Below are 19,499 nucleotides of genomic sequence, written 5' to 3'. Positions count from 1 at the left end.
AGCCCTGGGGGTGGATTCATATGGGTCCATTCCTGAGTCCTTCTCAGCACCGTACTATAGAGCTTAGCATGTGGTGGGAGTTTGACAGAGGAAAGGAGGGAGGGAAGGAGGAAAGGGAAGAAATGGCTGGAACTTTTCCAGAGGAGAGGCAATTATTCCTTCCACAGGAGAACTGAAAAAGAATCCTCTGGTTTTCAGAGCACACACTCCTAGAAGGGAAAGCAGTGTGGGTGAAGGATGGCCATGGGGTGAAGGTGTCTTGTCCACTGTCCCATCAGCCAACCCTGAACCGTGCTGGGCAGGACAGGCTAAGCCGAAGGAGCTGGTATAGTGCCGTTTCAGGAGGTCCCCAAGACCACCTCTCGTTCAGTAAATTCTTTAGAAGGATGCGCAGACCTCAGCAAAGCTGTGATACTCACAGTTTTACAGCAAAATGATACGGATCAAAATCAGCAAAGCACTTTCCTACCTGCCTGGTAGGAAGGTGTCCTAAGGTGACCAGGTACAGAGAGGTTCCAGCTGCGCTCACCCAGTGGGGTTGCGTGGACACAGAATGTGGCCAACCACGGAAGCTCACCCAAGCCTCGGTGTCCAGGGTTTTTCTTGGGGGATTGGTCATGTGGCTGACTGCCCACATGGTTGACCTTAGTCTCCAGCACCCAACATGCCCACCATAGATCACACTATTAGCACAGATGATCTGGTCTGCCCTGAGGCCCCCAAGTAAACTGAATGGAGGCTTAAAGGTCACCTCCTAGAACCTGGGTTCACAGCTCCCACTGGCTCTCAAAGAGGAACACGACCCAAAAGAACTTAAAGGGATGTTCACCATGAAGTCTTGCCTAGACCTGGAACCAAGGTGGGCAAACTAGGGTCAAAAGAATGAGGTTTGGGGCACCTGGCTGGCTCAGTCGGTAGAGCATGTGACTCTTGATCTCAGGGTTGTGAGTTCGAGTCCTAAACTCTGCCCTCTGGGTGCAGAGATTACGTAAAAATAAAAAATCTTTAAAAAAAAAAAGAATGATTTTTTTTCTCCAGTAATTCATTTTCTTATTTACCCTTGACTAGACCCCGGGAATAAAGTCACAGAACTTGAGTGTCTGCCCCAGGGAGACAGTGGCCCCCTGTTTCCCATCAGCCACAAGCCAGGCACCTGGCTGTCTGCCTGCCCAGGGACTCGGCTATCACCCCAAACACCTGATGGCCCTTTCTGACAAGCAGGCATTTTCATTGGGACACTCAGCTTCCAGACACCTCTACCGAAGATCATTTTTCTAAACCTGGGCTCCATTCTCAGCCAGGGAGCCCGCCAAGGCGTCACACTGGGCCCCCTAGCCCCTTCCCAAATCCCTGCAGGAAGGAGCTGTCTGTTCTGCCAGGTTGGCGGTCAACACCGAGTGGAGGGAACTCAGCTCTTGGCCCAGGATCCCTGCCCCAAAAAAGGTGCTTGTGCCTGATGGAAAGTTTGGGCTGAAGGACACTCCCTTCCAAACTCCCAGGTTCGATATTTACACAACGTCTGAAATTAATGCAGAGAAAACCTCTAAGTGCCCAGCTGGAAGGGAAGGCTGAGAACAGGAAGGGGCAGGTCCCAAGTCCTAGGGTTTTTTCCACAGAGAGAACAGGGCAAAGCTAAGTGTCCCTGGGTGAGTGAATAGGAACCATTAATCATGCCATGTGCCCCTCCACTTTAAACTGGTTTTACTGGGAATTTGCAACGGAGAGTGGGAGAGGTGGGCATAATGGGGAAAGGTTGGTGGTGTTGAGTTGAATTTTTCCCTCAAGGGCCGTCCCCCGCCCCACCCACCCAGGGCCAGGATGGCTGCAGGCATCCAACCCTTAGGAAGCACCACCCATGGCCAGCCTTTCTTCTCAGCTCCTGGACCCAGCCTCCCTCCCAGCCCCTTGGAAATGCAGCCTTCGTCAGGTGACAGCATGGCTCCAAGTTCTGTTTTGTCCCTGGATCTTTGGAGTCCCTCCCCGCTCCCTGAATGACCATCTTGCCCTACTCCCGGTCCTCTCCTAGCAGGAGAGGAACATGAATGGGTGTTTCCAAGGGCCATGTATGGATGTTTCCATGGGCTACGGGAATGCCCCCAGCTCCCCTGACAGCCCCTGCTCCCAGTTACCCTTTCTCTGAGGTCTTCTAATGGTCTCCAAGGCTGAGGAGGCAGGAATGCTTTGAAATCAGGTGACATCCAAAGGTTACAGATCAATCTTAAGCTTACCACTCCTTGCATTCCCAAACTTAATCCGGAAAGTACATTGCCCATTCATTAAGAGCCATCCATTCATGTATTCAATGAATATTTTTTGTTTACCTGCTATGTGCCATGCATTGTTCTAGGCACTGGAAATAGAGCAGTAAGCAAAACAGACACAAGTCCCTGCCCTCATGGAGTGTATATTCTAGTAGGGGGAACAGATAATCAACACACAGGAAAGGGCAATAATTTCCAATTATAATAATAATATAAATAAACAATATCAGGGAGGCACCGGGTGGGGGTGAAGGAACAGGGTGGTCAGGGAAGGGACCTTTGGACTGAGCCTGGAATGTTGAAAAGTGGCCAGCTAGGGAAAGATCCACAAGTATGTGCCAGAAAGAAGGAAGAACAGGTACAAAAAGCCCTTAGGAGGTAACAAGTTTTTGTGCTCCAGTTAGAATACGGCTGGAAATGGAAGTATGAGACGTGGTGTGAGCAGGAACAGGGGCAGATCATGAAGGGCCTTGCAGGCCATGGGAGAGGACGGCTGGTTTTCAGTCCAAGAACATTCCTCCTGTCCTGCCATGAAGTACCCAGGCCAAGCTTCCCGTTGCTTTAGCTAACCCTTCTGACCTAAGCTTTCAATGGGATAAAAGCTGCCTTTCTCCCGACTCCTCCTGCCAGCTCACCCAACAGGGTCATGCTGCCTCGGGGACATAGAAACTTCTGTTTTGTGATTTGGAAGGAATGAGAGGAAGTTTAGAACATCGTTCCCTGCCTCTCCTCCGAACTGGAAAAAAGCCATTCCCAGAGGCCTCACCCATGGATTTTTTGTCCAAAGATGCCAAGAAACTTGCCCAACTTCCCCCAAATAGCAAGTTGTAGGTCCAAGGTATGAATTCAGGTTGTATTTTTTAAGGTATTCATCTTCTCCCATACCATATGTTTCCCAGAAAACTTGAGAAGAGGCCACTTCAGGAAATTGCACAGAGCCTGTGTTCATAGTAGACCCCAGGGAGCAGATGAAGAACAGTATATCTCTTGTCACAACAGGTCCAAGTCCAACAGTTACCAGCTAAATGTCCCTAGCAAGGACATGTATCAGTGGGTGAGGGAAATCAAGGCAGAAAGCCCAGAGAGGAAAGAAATGGATGCCTTCTACGGTACTGTATGTGCTCCATGCCCTTGACCAGGGTCTGCTCCTCCCAGTTCCCTGTTATGCTCACCACCCACCTCCACAGGCAGGGCCCACAGCACCATGTGGGCCTTCAGTAAACCCAGGCCAGGTTTTTGTTTTTTTGTGTTTTTTTTTTAACTGTGGAACCAGCACCTTCCTTGTCCCTCACTAGGATGGTGAGGTTGGCCATAGATTGACATTGGCAGAAACATCTCCTTGGGCTAATTTCTGAAGCTGAAGTTGAGAGAGGGCTTCCTTCCCTTAGCTGCCCCCTTCCTGTGATCAGGAGCACGGGAAGCAGCAAGGAGCTGGCCAGCGCTTCCAGCTGCCAAAGGTGAGGGTGGGACCTTAGAAAGATCCAGAAGACCCAGCTCAAGGGAGGGCTGGCTCTGTTGGCTTTTCTGCTCAATTGGCTGATGGGAATCCAGACACTCTTAAGCAAGTGATATTCATGTTTTTGCAGGTACTGGCTGAGACATGACCCTTTTAATCAGGAATGGCTTGGTTAGAGCTTTTTAAAAATCCACCCTGAAAATCCCTGGGAGGAAGTTAGCAAGGACTGCCTGCAGCCCGGCAGAGCAGATGTGAATTTGTGCAGTGGCCCTCCTTTTCCCTCAGGCAGAAAGACAGACTTTGGGGAGGAGCCGCCATGTTGGGCTGCAGGAACCAGTTCTCCTTGGGCTTCTGGGGGCACCAGGAGAGCCAGGATTCGGAACACTCGTAGGGTTCCTCCCCACTGATGGAAGGCCCGGGAGTGGGTTAGGACTCTCCCTTGGGAACTCACACCCGCCCCCAGAATGGACCCTGCATTAGTGATTGTCAAGAATTCCAAATGCTTCAGTGACAACAGAGTAAATAACAAAATAGGAATAAGGAAATCAAAGATATGAAAAAAAGACAGGAGAATAAAGAATAGGAGGAAGAGGGAGAGAGGAGAAAGAGGAGGAAATACAAAAAGAATCTTCGCATTCACAAAAAATACCTTCACAATTCTCACGGGGGTGAACCTTGCATTGTGATTCCAGCTTTACAGATGGGAAAACCGAAGGCTTCCATGAGTTACCTGGTGAGTTAGGACAGAGCTAGGACTGGACTCAGCTGTCTGGCTCCCCCTTTCCACACCATTCCACTATGTCTGTTTAGAGTATGTGGGAAATTAGCAGCTGCACTTGGGTCCCGCTGGCTAGATGTGTCATTGGTGTGGGATCCCTGCCCCTTTCTCTATGCTGGGCTTGAAATCCAGTCTTAAGTGCATATGCCGACACCACTATACACAGATGTAGGATGGGTTTTGTCCATGAATGACAAGAAAAGAGGCGCTGTTGTGAGATTAGCCTGCAAATAAGTGACCTGCTGGAGGCCAGGGGCTGGGGATGGATGGCCTCGGTCTTTTTACATCCCTCTCCCGGTACTGAAGTCATGGACACAGAGCCACTTAGTTACTGACTAATCCTACTGGTCAACCAGTCTACCAAATTCCAGTGTCCACTGGTTCATCCATAAGTAGGCATCGAATAGCATTTTTTGTTGTTCCCGGGACTGCATGAGTTAACATGGAGAGAATTCTTTTTTTTTTTTTTTTAACTTAAGCCTTGACTTTCAGCCTTAAGGAGGTCACAGTCTGCACGGTGAGGCAGAGCTAGCATACACAGGACAAAATGTAAGTGGTAGCTTGGGTGTGGAAGCAGTCCCAGTCGGGAGAGGCGAACCAGCCTGGTTCGGCATTTAGCGTTAGTTGCTTCCACTAGCGTGCTGGTAACCCCACTCCCAGAAAGGCAGAGAAAGACAAAAGCCCTCATTTGTAATGTTCTCTCGTTTTCCGTGCTGGAGATAGTCCCATTTGGACACATTTCAAGTTCCCTATGTGACATCCCTGAACACGGAATTGGGAGGAGATATGGGAAGTTATCTCTGGCCAGCCAGGGCAGGCTGGCTCTGATGCCCCATTGGTTTTCCCTGGGGCCCCGGGAAGGGAAGACCCTACTTGTCTCACCCCTGGGCTGCACATGGGCTGTGACCTTCCCAAAGTCACATGCCGTAATGGCGTGCTGGCGTGAAGTAACATGGCCATGTACATCACCAGCGATGTATCTCTGTAGCTGAGATTCACTGAAGGCAAAATGGGAGTGGTCTACCCCAAAGAGCTGTGCACCTCACGGGGGCTCTACAAATGTGAGCCTCCAGCATCCCTTCTCCTCCCTCAGAGGCCTGCGGTGCTTGGGCCTCCATTTGTTCATTCATTCATTCGGCATATATTTCCTGATTGACCTCTCTCTGTGCTGGGCGATCTGCGGAGGGCTGTGGAGACAGCAAGACCCAAGCCAGATGCATAGAGCTGACAACACGGGACGATGATGACCGGACCCCTAGCACTGGGTTCTGGTCTTGGCTCCATCTCCAACTTACTGTGTGGCCTTGAGCAAATTGCTTAACCTCTTGGGGCCTTAGTTTCTTCACCTGTAAATGGAAGGAGTTGAACTTGACATTCACGAATGTCTATTCAAGCTCTGACCTTCTGTGGCTCCAGGAAGGCATGCGAGGAAGAGTGAAAGGAACGGGCAGCTCTGTGCAAGATGGCAGACGGGAGAGCAGATGGGACCCCTGGAGGTCTGGCATGAGTCCCTTGAAAGAAGAATGGACGTGCTTAGTGTGGTCCCTGAAGGAGGAGCTCAGGGGTGGAAATTATCATGGGGGTGGGACATCAGCCTCCGGCTTGGAACATGTTGAGCACCATCCCAGCTGCCCAGCCACGGCACGAGCCGCCTTGTGAAGGAACGGGCCTCTCCTATTCAGTTAGAGACTGAAGGCCACCTGCCTTGGTCACGTGGACAGGATCCCCGGCAGGGAGGTCATGGCTATAAAACCCCAGCCACTGGCCCCTCTTCCAGTCGACACAGCTTGAGAGGCTCCCCCAGTCCTGCCACCAGGGACGTGGGGGGAGAGCAGCACTGATGGCCGCCTGCTGGGTGCCACACCCTGCCAGCTTCCAAGCCAGAGACACAGTTCCCGCCCCGGACAGGGGAGCCTGAATGGCACATTATCTCACTCAGTCTTGAAACAGCCGTGGGTGTGGGTCCTGGGGTATTAAACAGACGAGGTGGCCAAGCCAGGACCGGGACTGGGGATCTCCGGTCTGGGGGGAGGCGGGGGGTCTCAGGTCTGGGGTCTCCACTGCATGTTGCTGGAAGAGGGATTCAAGGCAAGAGAGTGACCTGCCCGTCCAGTTTCTTAATTTAGTGGAGTAGAGGCTAGGGCCCTGGCCGTGCTGGCAACCATGAGACTGAGTCTAGCTGATGAGAAGATGGAGGGTTTTCCTATCTCCAACGATGGGGCACACGCGCTCGTGCACACACACCCTCAGCTCAGTTCAAAAGCGCTACTAAGCTTACTTTCCCTTGTCAGGTCTCCTAGTACTTCTCCTAAGAAAGCTAGTTCCTTGGTGACCAACCCAACCACACACGGAACCCCTCATCTCCCAGCCTTCATCCAGCAGCCCCATCCTGCTCCCCCAAACTCCTCGTTTCACTTCATTCGGACACCCCGGTCCCCTTCATCTGCCCCAGCCCTGTCCCCTCACCACCACCTCGCTGGAGAAAGGCCTCCCTGTTGACGGGCTGGCAGAGTCCTTCTCCTCCCATAAAAGACTCAGTGAGTCCTGGAGACACTTGGAAGCTGGACAGAATGGTATTTCTCCCTATTTTCTTTACAGCTAAGAAAACACAAACACAGGACCATATTTATTGCAACGTTTCTGTCCCAAAGTTTGTCTTAAAAAAAGAAGAAGAAATAAAATTAGTTTCTCTGCCCAGTCTACCCCTACCCCAAACCCCTGCTCTTTCCATTCTTGGTGGAGGCCAGGGAGAAAAACAGAGCGGGCCCCAGCCCCACAGAGAGCCACTGCATCCCGGACAATGGCGGGCTTGTTCACAGAGTTTGGGAAGAAACACACCTCCAAAAACATACACAGAACTTCCCAGTGGAGGGTGTTCTGAGGGAAGACGAACAGGCGGGCCCTGTGTCTGGACACGGTATCCCTGAGGCTCTGGGAAGAGAGGAGCCCACAAGTCTAGCCCCTTCCCCAGACTGGAGGGGACACCTTATCCTTCTAGGCTCCCGGGGTGTGGGGGGGGGGGCGGACTATTTCCCTGTGACTGGTCACGCTGGGCCTGAACGAGAGTGCCGCAACTCAGCGGCCTCTCACGGTGGCAGGACCTGGAACCCCAGAGATTGTTCTTTGAAGGCAGCATCGAAGGAGAAAAATCTCTGAGGAGAAGCAGGGAGCTGCTTGTTATGTCTTTGGAATTTTCCAGATGTCCTACAGTGTGAGGGAAACACACTCACACACTCATCTCTGTCCCCCAAGCGGGGCCCACACAGGCAGCTCTTCCATCTCTCAGGTGACCAACGTATGTGGCATGAATGACAGTGATGGAAAGAAAGGTCACTCTAAACAATAGGCCAGGTCACCCCAAAAGGGTTCCCCAGAGTCCTGGGCCCCCGCCTGCCCCTCCCCCACACATTCCTGGGAAGGGAGCCCAGGAGGCCCCCCCCACTGATGGTGACTGAGCCAACAGCGACACCTGCTGGGCCATCAGACTGTGACACAGCGGGGAACGCAGGAGGCTCCATCCCAGCCTCCCAAAGCTCCCTGCTTGTCTTTAGTTCCAGGTCCTCCATCCTCTCCGCCTCCCACCTCCGCAAGGAGCATCTGTGATGCGGACACTTCTTAAACCAAGATGAAATGTCCCAGGCTGGAGAGGAGGGCAGGGTGGGCGCCAGTGCAGTTCCCACCAAAAGAACAACTCAGGAAGCATCATCGGGCACATGCCATGGGGTGCCAGCCGCAGGCATCTGCCGTGTGACTATTCATCCTCTAGCCAGTGTGCTCTGTCTTGGCCACACATTAGAACCTTCTGGGACGCTTTAAAAATGCCTGAAGATCAGGCCGAAGCCCAGGTGATTTCCATGTGCAGCCAAAGTTGACGATCAGTGTTCTGGTTGATCTCTTGTAAGTTTAATGGGGTCTTTTTGGGGTCTACCTGCACTGGCCCACGTGGAGTCAGGGGCTCAGTTGTGCAGGGGAGGCCTCTATGTTGTGGTTGTCATGTATTTGTACACTTGACGTGACAGTTTTACAGCAGATAACAGTAAGGAAGTCTTTTCTGATTCACATGAAGTCATTGTTTGGGCCAGTGGGAGGGCTTTGGGGGTCCTGGGCTCTGACTGTTCCCCTCCATGATTAATCTGTCCATCCCAGAGCCTGTTCAAGAGCTCGCTGGGTGGGCATCCTTCCCCTGGCTTGAACCAGGCCCCTGTGAATTGCGCTCGAAAGCTTGGAGCATTCTTCATCCTAAAACACAGAAGATTCCCGAATTAGAAGTTGGGTCAGGCCTGGGTTCCGTCAGGGAGGTTGGCTAATTCATTTCATTTCTCTGGGCCTGGGGGATAATAGTAGGCTTCTCCAGAAAGACAGAGTCGATTGCATCTGTGCATCTATAGAGAAAGAGGTTTACTGTAAGGAATTGGCTCACATGATCATGGAAGTATCAGGCAAGCTGGAGGCCCAAGAAAGCCAGGGTGTGTTCCAGGCTGAGTCTGAAGACTCAAGACCCAGGGAGAGCCAATGTTTCAGTTCAAATCTGAAGGCAGTTTGGAGGTCATCAGTCAGGGGGAATTCTCTCTCTCCTGGAGGTGGTTCAGTCTTTTTGTTTCATTCATGCCTTCAGCTGATTGGATGAGGCCCGCCCAGATTATCAGGGCAATCTGCTTAGTGTACCGACTTAAATGTTCACCTCGTCCAAAAACACCCTCACAGACGCACCCAGAATAATGTTTGAACAAATATCTGAGCAGCCAGTGGGTCTAGTCAAGTCGACATAACATCAACCATTGCATGGATCCTTCAGAAGGAGCCTTTATAGGTTAGAAGGTGGGAAGTGCCCTCGAAGAGACAGGAGGAGGATTCCAGCCTAACACGTGTAATTAAACTGAGAAATCTGGGAAGGCTTTGTGAAGAGAGGACTCTTGGGGAAGACATCCCTCAAACCACACGCAGCCTCTATGTTGATGTGGTTTCAGATCCTTGCGCATGGAATTAATCACCCTGTGTTGTGTGCCATGTGACCCTCGACCCCACCGTGTCTGAGCCTCCAGCTAACCCCTCTGCCTCCCTCCTTCCAGGTGAACTATGACCACTTTACTCTTGGTGTTTGTGACTCTGAGGGTCGTCACAGCAGCCAGCTCACTAGAAGCTTCAGGTAAGGACACTCCCATGCGTGCCTCACAGATCCGGCAGCCACAGAAGACTGGATTTGGGGTACTGAGTCCCAGACTCCGTGCTGCTGCTCCCAGGGATATAATCTCCCTTCTCCTGGCCTTTTTCTGGCCCTGCCTGCCCCTTTTCTATCGAAGGCAAGCCTAGCCACAAGGGGAGAACGCCCATGTGTGTGAACACACACACACACATGTACACGCACACACACACACACACACACACGCATGCATCTGGGAGCCCTGGCTCAGGTAATCCTGCTCCCGGCTGCCCTCTCGCATGGACAGCCGAGAGGGAGAGCTCCTGGCAGGCGCCCATCTTCCCATCTCCTCTCTGTGGATCTTACCCAAAACCACCACACGCTGAGCTTGGGGTCGGAGCAGGATTACAGATAAGCCCAAAGAATAAAAGCTGCCAAGGGAGGAACAGCTGGACCATCAAAGAAGAGAAAATTCCTTGAGAAACAGAAAGAAGTCCCCAATATATCACACAGGTCTTTGTTTTTCTTGGCACGCCATCCTTGGGAAGACCCCCGTGGTCTCTCGCAAATGGCAGGCCGAGGTGGGTTTCTGATCATCGAGCCCTCAATCAGGTGAGCAAACCCTCCACTGCGCAGGATGGGTTTGCCCCAGAGTGACCTGTATCTCCCTTAGACCTAGGCAAGAGAGCCCCTGCTCTGGGCCACGCACTTTAGAGGTGCCTGGAGGAGGCCCTCGTCCAGCCCCAGTGCTCCTTAAAGGATGAGGGATCTGTAGGGACATGTCCACACAGATCGATGCTCTCCCTTTAGACCACACTCTGGATACCCAGGATCCCCCAAATTCCTTGCCCAAGTGGCTCCAAGCCACTTCCAGGACCCATCCTCCTGGGAATGGCGGGGGGAGCACCATGCCTTTGGTGAGAGCCACGCCAGGCCTGAGGGAGAGGTCAAGGGGTGTGGACAGAGCTGGGGTGTGAGGGCTGGGATAAGCACAGGCCCCTCATGGTGCAGAGAACTGGCAGAGAAGAAGGCGGCCTGCTGCTTGGCCACCGGACCCCGTGCAAATCTCTAAAGAATCCAAGAATTCTAAATTTGGAACCTGGCTTTTCATTTTGAAAGGTGCCATTGTCAGGGGCGCCTGGGTGGCACAGCGGTTGGGCGTCTGCCTTCGGCTCAGGGCGTGATCCCGGCGTTCTGGGATCGAGCCCCACATCGGGCTCCTCTGGTGTGAGCCTGCTTCTTCCTCTCCCACTCCCCCTGCTTGTGTTCCCTCTCTCGCTGGCTGTCTCTATCTCTGTCGAATGAATAAATAAAATCTTTAAAAAAAAAAGAAAGAAAGAAAGAAAGGTGCCATTGTCAAATAGGAAGATAGAACATATTTGATTTAACAATCTGTGGACTTGATTTATAACTTTTAAATATGTATACGTAGGATATCTGGGTGTCCATCTGTACTCCGGCTTGGGGACCCACAGATATCCAGCCCCAGGCTGTAACCCGGGTGGTTTGCCCACACAGGCAAACCAGTCCGTAAGGCTGGTTGAGAGCTTTAAAAACTGCAGCATTGGGCACTGCAGTCACTCTTAGCTCTCCCTGGAGAACTGGAGAACGGCCCGCTCTAAAACCATGCTGTGTTTCGGGGCAAGGGCTGAGTATTCGGAGGGAGATTTTTGTGGAAGGACCTAGTAGTGGCTGCCCAGGACATCAAAGTTTAGGGCTGGATCCCCCAAACATTCCTGGCTCCCCCTTCCTTGCCCGGTTATGTATCTACCACCCACAAATATCTGACACAGTTTTATTTTCAACCTGTAAGCTCTCCCGGAAAGAAAAAGGGGGGGTCCCCTAAGTGTATGACTTGCCGTGAAAGGTGCTATTTTTGCAAAAGCTGTTTCTTTCCCATTTCAGGAAGATCTTTTACTTCTAACTGGATTTGGTAAACATGCCGCATCTTCCCTACCAATACTCTCCATGATTTTTCGTGGAGCTAGTCATACCCCACACCCAACCCCCACCCGTCTGACTTTTTTGCAGAAGTACATGAATGTCTGCTCTTCTCTGATGCTTCTCCAGCCAGCCCCCCTCCCCCGATTCCCCAACAGCAAGAGAGAATGCCTTGTCCCTCAGCAAAGTCAGGATGGAGTCCGAAGCAGACCTCAAGTGGGACATGTCTGTGTAGTTTTGCATCTGAGCTTTAAACATTGTGTGGATTTTTTTTTTTTTTTACAACTTTTCCTGCCCCAAAGTGATTTTTCCCAAAAGTCTTTGAGTCAAGCTCTCACTCCAGGAAGATGGGTCCTGTTTCTCTTACGGCTTGGTAACCCCTGGAGTACCCCAGTCTGAGAAAGAGAGGGGGGATCTCAGCTCTAAAGTTTTCCTTGCCCTCCTCTGCAACCCTTTTCCAGTTCCATAGTTCCTGTCTTGAGGTGCAGAGACCAGGGGTCTTGAGGAATACCGCTCTGGATAAGGTGTTGCAGAGCTTCCCGGGAATTCCGATTGGCACAGGAGTGCCCCCCTCCCCCGCCACCCCACAAATACAGACGAGCTCACGGGATTTTGTCATTTCCAGAAGGACTGACAGGGAGGCTGAGTGGTCCTCTCCAGGCGCTAACAGTTCTGTCCCTGCCCCACAGACCCTGACAACTCGCTGAGTGTCAGCATCCCTGAACCGTCGCCTCTGCGGGTCCTCCTGGGGAGCTCCCTCACCATCCCCTGCTACTTCATCGACCCCACGCACCCTGTGACCACCGCCCCCTCCACTGCCCCCCTCGCCCCGAGAATCAAGTGGAGCCGTATTTCCAAGGAGAAGGAGGTGGTGCTGCTGGTAGCCACGGAAGGGCAGGCGCGGGTCAACAGCGCCTACCAAGACAAGGTCTCGCTGCCCAACTACCCAGCCATCCCCAGTGACGCCACCTTGGAAATCCAGAACCTTCGCTCCAATGACTCGGGGATCTACCGCTGTGAGGTTATGCACGGCATTGAGGACAGCGAGGCTACCATAGAGGTCGTGGTGAAAGGTGAGAACGTCCCACAGGGACACTGCTTCACCTGGGGAAAGAACCAGAATGGTATCCTCATGGGAGTGAACTCAGGCAGGCTGGTTTTCAAATCCCAGCTGCTTCCCCACTGGCTGGCTTGCACCCACCGGAGTCAAGTCACTTAGCTTCAGTTGTGCCTCTAACACGGAGCTGGGACTATCATTCTCTCTGGACTTTGAGGGAATTAAACACATCCTGGCCATCGGCACATGTAAATGAAAGTTTGCGCTTGGCCACCATCCCATGATTCCATGGGCCCTGTGATCATCCCCATTTTACAGATAAGCAAACTGAGGTTAGGCGATCTGCCTGAAGTTTCTCTGGAAGCGAGCCAGAGCGGTCTCCTGACTCTTCATCCAGATGTCTTTTCCCTCCTCCACCCCCACCCCAGCCCCATTCTCAGCTCCAGAAGTCAGAGAAAGGGATGAAGCCTCCCTGGTTCCTTTTCTCTTGATGGCCCAAGGAGAACGGTTGTGTCCTTGGTTGGCTTGAGGACAGGGTTCCCACTAGGATGCTCCTGGGCTGAGGATACATGGGGCTCAAGTGTCTCTTTCCCCAAAGAAAATATGGGGCCTGAGAGTGCCAACAAAAAAGTAAAAGGAGGCAGGTTTTAGTTCAATTCAAAGAACTTTCTGATTATCAGAATTATCAGAGAAATTCAAAACAGACACTCTGTGGGGTAGTGAGGTCCCCATCACTGGAGATATTTCCACAAAGGCAGAAGGATCACATGTGAATGTGGGGAGATCTGTGCATCAGCTAGAGGCCCAGACCAGACGTCCCTAAGGCCCCTTTGACCATAACCATAATTCTTCGAGGACTTTGAAGATGGGAGGCTGTGCCTGACCTGCTCTCCCACCCGCGCAGGCATCGTGTTCCATTACAGAGCCATCTCCACACGCTACACGCTGGACTTCGACAGGGCACAGCGGGCCTGCCTACAGAACAGTGCCATCATCGCCACCCCTGAACAGCTGCAGGCCGCCTACGAGGACGGCTTCCACCAGTGTGACGCCGGCTGGCTGGCTGACCAGACTGTCAGGTGAGCCCCCGGGCCACGCGCAGAGTTGGGGAGACGATGGGCTAGGGCACCGGGCCAGCCTGGAGCCGGGGCCAGCGTGACGCCGTGGCCAGTCTGGGCTGGGGCTGCAGTAACACCTTCGCCGGCTCTAACGATCCTTACATCACTGTTCAGAAGCCAACGTTTGATTTGGGGCCATCTGGTTGCGCTATGAGGAAGGACATAATAATGTGTCAGGTATTCTGCGTGCAAAAAATTCATCACGTGCTTTTCTAGAAAGCTCCAGTGCTCCAGTGGAAATACTTTTAGTGGCCGCTAGGAATTTTAAAACAATAGAGAACTTGCACAGAAGGCCTTTTCGTGCCTTATTTTTTAAAAGGGGGCTTATTGCATTCATTTGAAAGATGGAACATGAGCAATAAAGGCCCTGTGCCCCTTGCCCCCGACCACCTCAGACAGGCTCATGTGGGAGCTCCCGGGGGGCCGGGACGCATTCTGGAATGTCTGGTGGCTCTGCTGATAGAAATCTCGTGACCTGTCCAGGTCCTTGTCATTCCACCCTGCAGCGGAGTGAGGAGCTGCTAGGAACTTCGCCTGCATGAGCACATTACACATCATTACCCTTCCTACCCCTGGCCCCCCTTTGCCATGATTTCTTCACTGTTTCTTGAAACTTCAGTGTTTTGTGTATTTTTGTAAACCGCTTGCCTTTTTTGTTGCTTTTAATAAGGCGAGACATCCATAAATTAAGCTTTTGGGGGCCTTTTTCCCCCTGGAGTGCAGCTGCTGAGGGATGGGTAGCCCAGCGGGACAGATAGAGCTCTGCCCTCGAGGGATCTCAGTCCGTGAGAGCGAGCCTGTTAAGGCAAGATGAGACACTCATTCGGGGCGGATCAGAGCTCTGAACGGAAAAGCTGGAACCGCAAAGCCTCCCGAGGAAAACAAAGGAAAATATCTTTGCAATCTTGGGGTAGATCTTTCAGATCTTAGGACACAAACGCCACCAACAAGAAAACAAGACAAGACAGCAGCCTAGCATAGTGCAAGAGCCCACACTGCGGCCTCAGGAAGAGCTGGGCTCAAACCGCAGCTCTGACACTTAGACGCTGTGTGCCTGGGGCAAATTGTTTCACGTCTCTGGGCCTCAGTTTCTTCCAGGTTAAAATGGAGTGTTGCTAGCACTTGCCTCATTAGGTTGACGTGAGACTCAAATGAGGCAAAGCAGGGGTCAGCAAATGGTGGCCCACAGGCCAAATCCAGCCCACCCTTGTCTCTGTACATAAAGCTGTGTAGGACCTCTGTGGCTATTTCACACTACAGCGGCAATGTTGAGGGGTCAAGACGAGATCCTAGGGGCCACAAGACCTAAAATATTTACTCTCTGGCCTCTCTACAGAAAAGGTTTGCAGGCCTGGATATTTGGTTCTTATAAATATTCAGCAAAGGGGGCTGCCTGTAATCATCGATAACTGTGAAAACATGTATCTCAATAAAGCTTGGGGGGAAAAGCCATAAAGACGAGCAGTCCACGTACCCAGGGCAGATACTGGCAAACACATCAGTGAGTCCCCGTTTCCTCCCACGTGGGAGGAGGATACAAGGGCCCAGGCCACAGGCCCCTTCTGTCCCCTGAAGGTCACACGACACCCATTCTGGGTTCCTGGCAGGTACCCCATCCACACTCCGAGGGAAGGCTGCTATGGGGACAAGGATGAGTTTCCGGGCGTGAGGACCTACGGCATCCGAGACACCAATGAGACCTATGATGTCTACTGCTTCGCTGAGGAGATGGAGGGTGAGGCCTGCCCCCTTCCCAGGAGCCCTACCTGTCCCCTTCTCCCCACTGACACTAGGGATTCCGTGGGCCTCCTCTAGGGCAGAGCACGAACCCAGGACAGCACACACCAGACCCCTCCCTACCATGCCCAGAGAGGGTGGGGGAAAGGTAGGGGCCCTCAGATCCCCTCCTTCCCCACTTTGGAAAGAGCCTCAGTAGCCGCGGGCACGCCCCAACTGTCTGGCACCACTACTGGGCCCAAGAATGCTTGTCTCTGTCTCTCTGCTGGGACCACCCCTCCCAGTCAGCATCTCCTGCTGCCATGACCAGCCCATTGCTGTCCCAAGGTTCACTGCACCAGTAAAGCCTAGCCCAGCCTTGTCACCCTCACAAAGAATGCCCCAGGCCACTCCAGGGTGGGGCCCATCAGAAGTGTAGTTCCCAGGAGAGTCGACTGCCCTTCTGACCTCTCTAGCTCCGCTGCAGCCAGCCCCCAGTGCCACCCAGGCTGTCCCAATGGGCCAGTTCTGGAGAGCCTCAGTGGTGGCGGGAAGGAACCCAGAGTCCTTCTCTGCTTTGTAAAGGATACTAATTTTGATCACAAGCAGAGCTTCCCGAGTTACCTGGGCATGTGGAAGATACGACTTCTCCCATCTGCACCCAACCCCCCCTTTGACAGTCCAGGCCCTGCCGCCTCGGGCCCCCGCCCCCACCCAAGTTCGCAGCTTCCCCCAGGCTGGAGATAAGCCCAAACAACCTGGCTCATTCTGAGGCTGGGACAGTCCCCTGCTTTCTCACCCCCAGGCTCCCTTTCCTCACTCTCGCCTCTGGGCCCAGGGCCTGTTAAGGAGCAAGTATTTGTGTTCCCATTCTTGGCTCACCAAAGACAAAGCCAATCAGAACTGCCACTGAAGGGGGACTGCCAGTGCCTTCCCCGGAAACACCTGCCCACCACCCACCCCTACCCCCCACACAACATGCTTAGGTTTGCAGAAATAGTAAAAAGCGCTCACAAGGCCCCACTAATGCCCTTATAGATGCTTCGGGGCCTAGAGACCCCCATTTGGGAACCACTGCTTTGAGGGTCAAAGTCTAATGCCTGCTCTTCCCTTCACAACTTGAATTTTTTTTAAAGGATTGCTTGCATAGGCAATGCTCAACTGCTAGGACGGATGGGGCAGGGAGAGGGGCGGTTTCACAGCAGAGGGCCAGCAAGAATGCTTTGGAGCAGGAGCTTGGAGCCTAGGGAGGGAGGCGGGGGCAGGAGCGGGGAAGGAGGTCCTCACCCTGCCGGCCCTGTCCTTGGCAGGCGAGGTCTTCTATGCGACATCTCCGGAGAAGTTCACCTTCCAGGAGGCAGCCAACGAGTGCCGGCGGCTGGGCGCGCGGCTGGCCACCACGGGCCAGCTCTACCTGGCCTGGCAGGGCGGCATGGACATGTGCAGTGCTGGCTGGCTGGCTGACCGCAGTGTGCGCTACCCCATCTCCAAGGCTCGGCCCAACTGCGGGGGCAACCTCCTGGGCGTGCGGACCGTCTACCTGCACGCCAACCAGACGGGCTACCCCGACCCCTCGTCCCGCTACGACGCCATCTGCTACACAGGTGGGGCTGGGGGGGTGCAGGGCCTGGGAGGGGGGTTTGCGCCACAGAAATGGGGGCCCAGAGGAGGGGAGCTGGGAACGGGGTTGGTTTCTACCCCTTCAAGGGACCACAGGTACCCAAACCCTATGCTTCAGTACCCCCTGTTTTCACCAGCTCCTAGAACAGCCAAGGGAGAAGCACCGTAAGCGGCAGGATCCAGCCCTGTCTTGTCAGCTCAGGAGAGGGTTAAAAGCACGACCTTCAGAGTCTGTGTTTGCGCAGGTTGGAATCACAGCTCTGCCCCGGGCGACTGTGCAGCCGGGCAAAGCCACGATGTCCCCATCTGTCTAAGGAGCAAGTGGCCGGCACGAAACCATGCCCCCTCCAGGCGAGCACCGTTACCCACTCTCTCGAATCCAGTGTGCTTAAAAGAAGGGCCACGTGGTTATTGAAAAGAGTTGGTGGGGGCAGTTTTGACAGGCAATTTATTTTGAAAATTTAGACTAGGGACACCTGGGCGGCTCAGTCAGTTACGCATCTGCCGTGGGCTCAGGTCATGATCCCAGGGTCCTGGGATTGAGTCCCGCGTCGGGCTCCCTGCTCAGCTGGGAGTCTGCTTCTCCCTCTGCCTACCATGCTCTCTCTCTAACAAATAAATTTAAAAAAAAATTTAGACTAAAACTTTTAAAAGATTTTTATCTCATTTTACACGTCTGGGTTAGCATTACAATTACGTGCTAATTCTTAAAGGGAAAAAAAACACGGATACTATAGACGGGCATCCCTATTAGGACAAAACTGGGGACAGCATGGTGGCCTAGCTCCTTCATGTTTGGCCTTTATGGCCTGACTTCACAGGAAGAGGGGCGTTTTTGCAAAAGTAATGAGGGTTTCCCCCAAAGCCTCTCCTAACCGTCCCATAGCCTAACCAGCCTTTTCCAAGTGGTAGCACGCTTGTGGGTTTCCTCTTTCTTAAGTGATTGACCGGCCTGTTCCTGCCACACCCTCCTTGGCTGGTGACCGAGGCAGGCAGGGGTCTTAGGTCACTTTCCTCCATGTCATGGGCTCCCACATCTTTAGCATGAGTTCTCTATTCCACTTCGTAGCTGATTTATGGCTACTTACAACATCCGGTACCCGGAAGACAGATAAGGAGGTGGCGGGTGTTGATCAGGAAGGGATGTTGGAGCTGCCCTGGTCATATAAGCGGTGAGCCGCTTGGTCAGCATCTCGCGGTGTGATGCCTTGGCGCTCTTCGGCAGCATGGAATCCGAGGCCTCCTAGAATGAGTACTCGCGGAGTCGAGACCGCCAGGCGCACAGTAGGTGCTTTCCTTCCCCGGCAGGGAAGGAGGATCCGACGCTCGTCTCCCTCAAGCCAGCCTCAGGTTGAGCTCCTAAAACTCATCTTTCTCCCCGCTCCAGGTGAAGACTTTGTGGACATCCCAGAAAACTTCTTCGGGGTGGGCGGCGAGGAGGACATCACCATCCAGACAGTGACCTGGCCTGACGTGGAGCTGCCCCTGCCCCGAAACGTCACGGAGGGTGAAGCCCGAGGCAACGTGATCCTCACTGTGAAACCCATCTTTGGCGTCTCCCCCACTGTCCCGGAGACCGAGGAGCCCTTCACGTTTGCCCCCGATAGAGGGGCCACTGCCTTCCCTGAGGCTGAGAACAGGACTGGAGAGACCGCTGGGCCCTGGGGTGTTCCCCCCACGCCCGGCCCAGCCTTCACCGCCTTCACCAGTGAGGACCATGTCGTGCAGGTGACCGCAGTCCCAGGCGCAACCGAGGTTTCGGGGCGGCCACGATTGCCAGGGGGTAAGTGCCTGCCCCTTGGGGGGCTGCATGGGGGCTGGGGGGCAGGTGGAAAGAACTTGGCCTACCTAAAGGATCCATGCCTTCAACTTAGCCTGAGACCTGGGCCAAGTCTTCCTCCTCTCAGACTCGGTTCTCCTTACTTACAAAACAAGGGGGTGGGCCAGAGAGTGACCTCCATGCTCTTTTGCCACAAAGAGTTTCCTTCAAATGAAGTCATAGGTGGAAACCGTAGTATATGTCAAGCAGGTAAAAATGCCACATGGGTCTAGGTGAAGTGGAGCCAAGAACTGGGGCTCTTTTGTCCAGGGCCCCCCCTTAGCCCCATCAGGTACCTCCACAGAACAGAGCCACTTGAAAACTGCTGTACAAGGTGACCCTGGGACTCCTCACAGAGCTGACCTTCCAGGACAGGGGTCAGCAAGCTCTGACGGTCACATCAGCTTGCCACCTGTTTCTCTATGGCCCGCACACTAAGGATCGTTTTACAGTTTTAAATAGTTGGGGGACAAAGTCAGAGTGAGAATAATATTTTGTGACATATAATGAAAGTGACATAAAATTCAAGATTCAACATCCATGAATAGAGTCGGATTGGAACAAAGCCACACTTACTCCTCAGTGTGCTATCT

At 53.2% G+C, this 19,499-nt stretch overlaps 1 protein-coding gene across 2 annotated transcripts in view; it reads left to right on the top strand.

Annotated features, from left to right (window-relative positions):
- The window catches only part of ACAN (aggrecan), a 63,341-nt gene that overhangs the window by 16,033 nt on the left and 27,809 nt on the right, over positions 1 to 19,499 (top strand). For both annotated transcript variants that reach the window (XM_087856651.1, XM_045813144.2), the window contains exons 2-7: positions 9,565 to 9,641; positions 12,266 to 12,649; positions 13,538 to 13,712; positions 15,359 to 15,486; positions 16,778 to 17,071; positions 18,475 to 18,870. In XM_087856651.1, the coding sequence (XP_087712777.1) occupies positions 9,572 to 9,641; positions 12,266 to 12,649; positions 13,538 to 13,712; positions 15,359 to 15,486; positions 16,778 to 17,071; positions 18,475 to 18,870 (1,447 nt within the window). In that variant the 5' untranslated portion in view covers positions 9,565 to 9,571. The remainder of the gene's footprint in view (positions 1 to 9,564; positions 9,642 to 12,265; positions 12,650 to 13,537; positions 13,713 to 15,358; positions 15,487 to 16,777; positions 17,072 to 18,474; positions 18,871 to 19,499) is intronic.

This window comes from Ursus americanus, chromosome 28 (genome assembly GCF_024610735.1).
Source record: "Ursus americanus isolate L20-20 chromosome 28, mUrsAme1.1.p, whole genome shotgun sequence".
Lineage (NCBI taxonomy): Eukaryota > Metazoa > Chordata > Mammalia > Carnivora > Ursidae > Ursus > Ursus americanus.
This window is presented reverse-complemented; position numbering and strand designations above follow the sequence as displayed.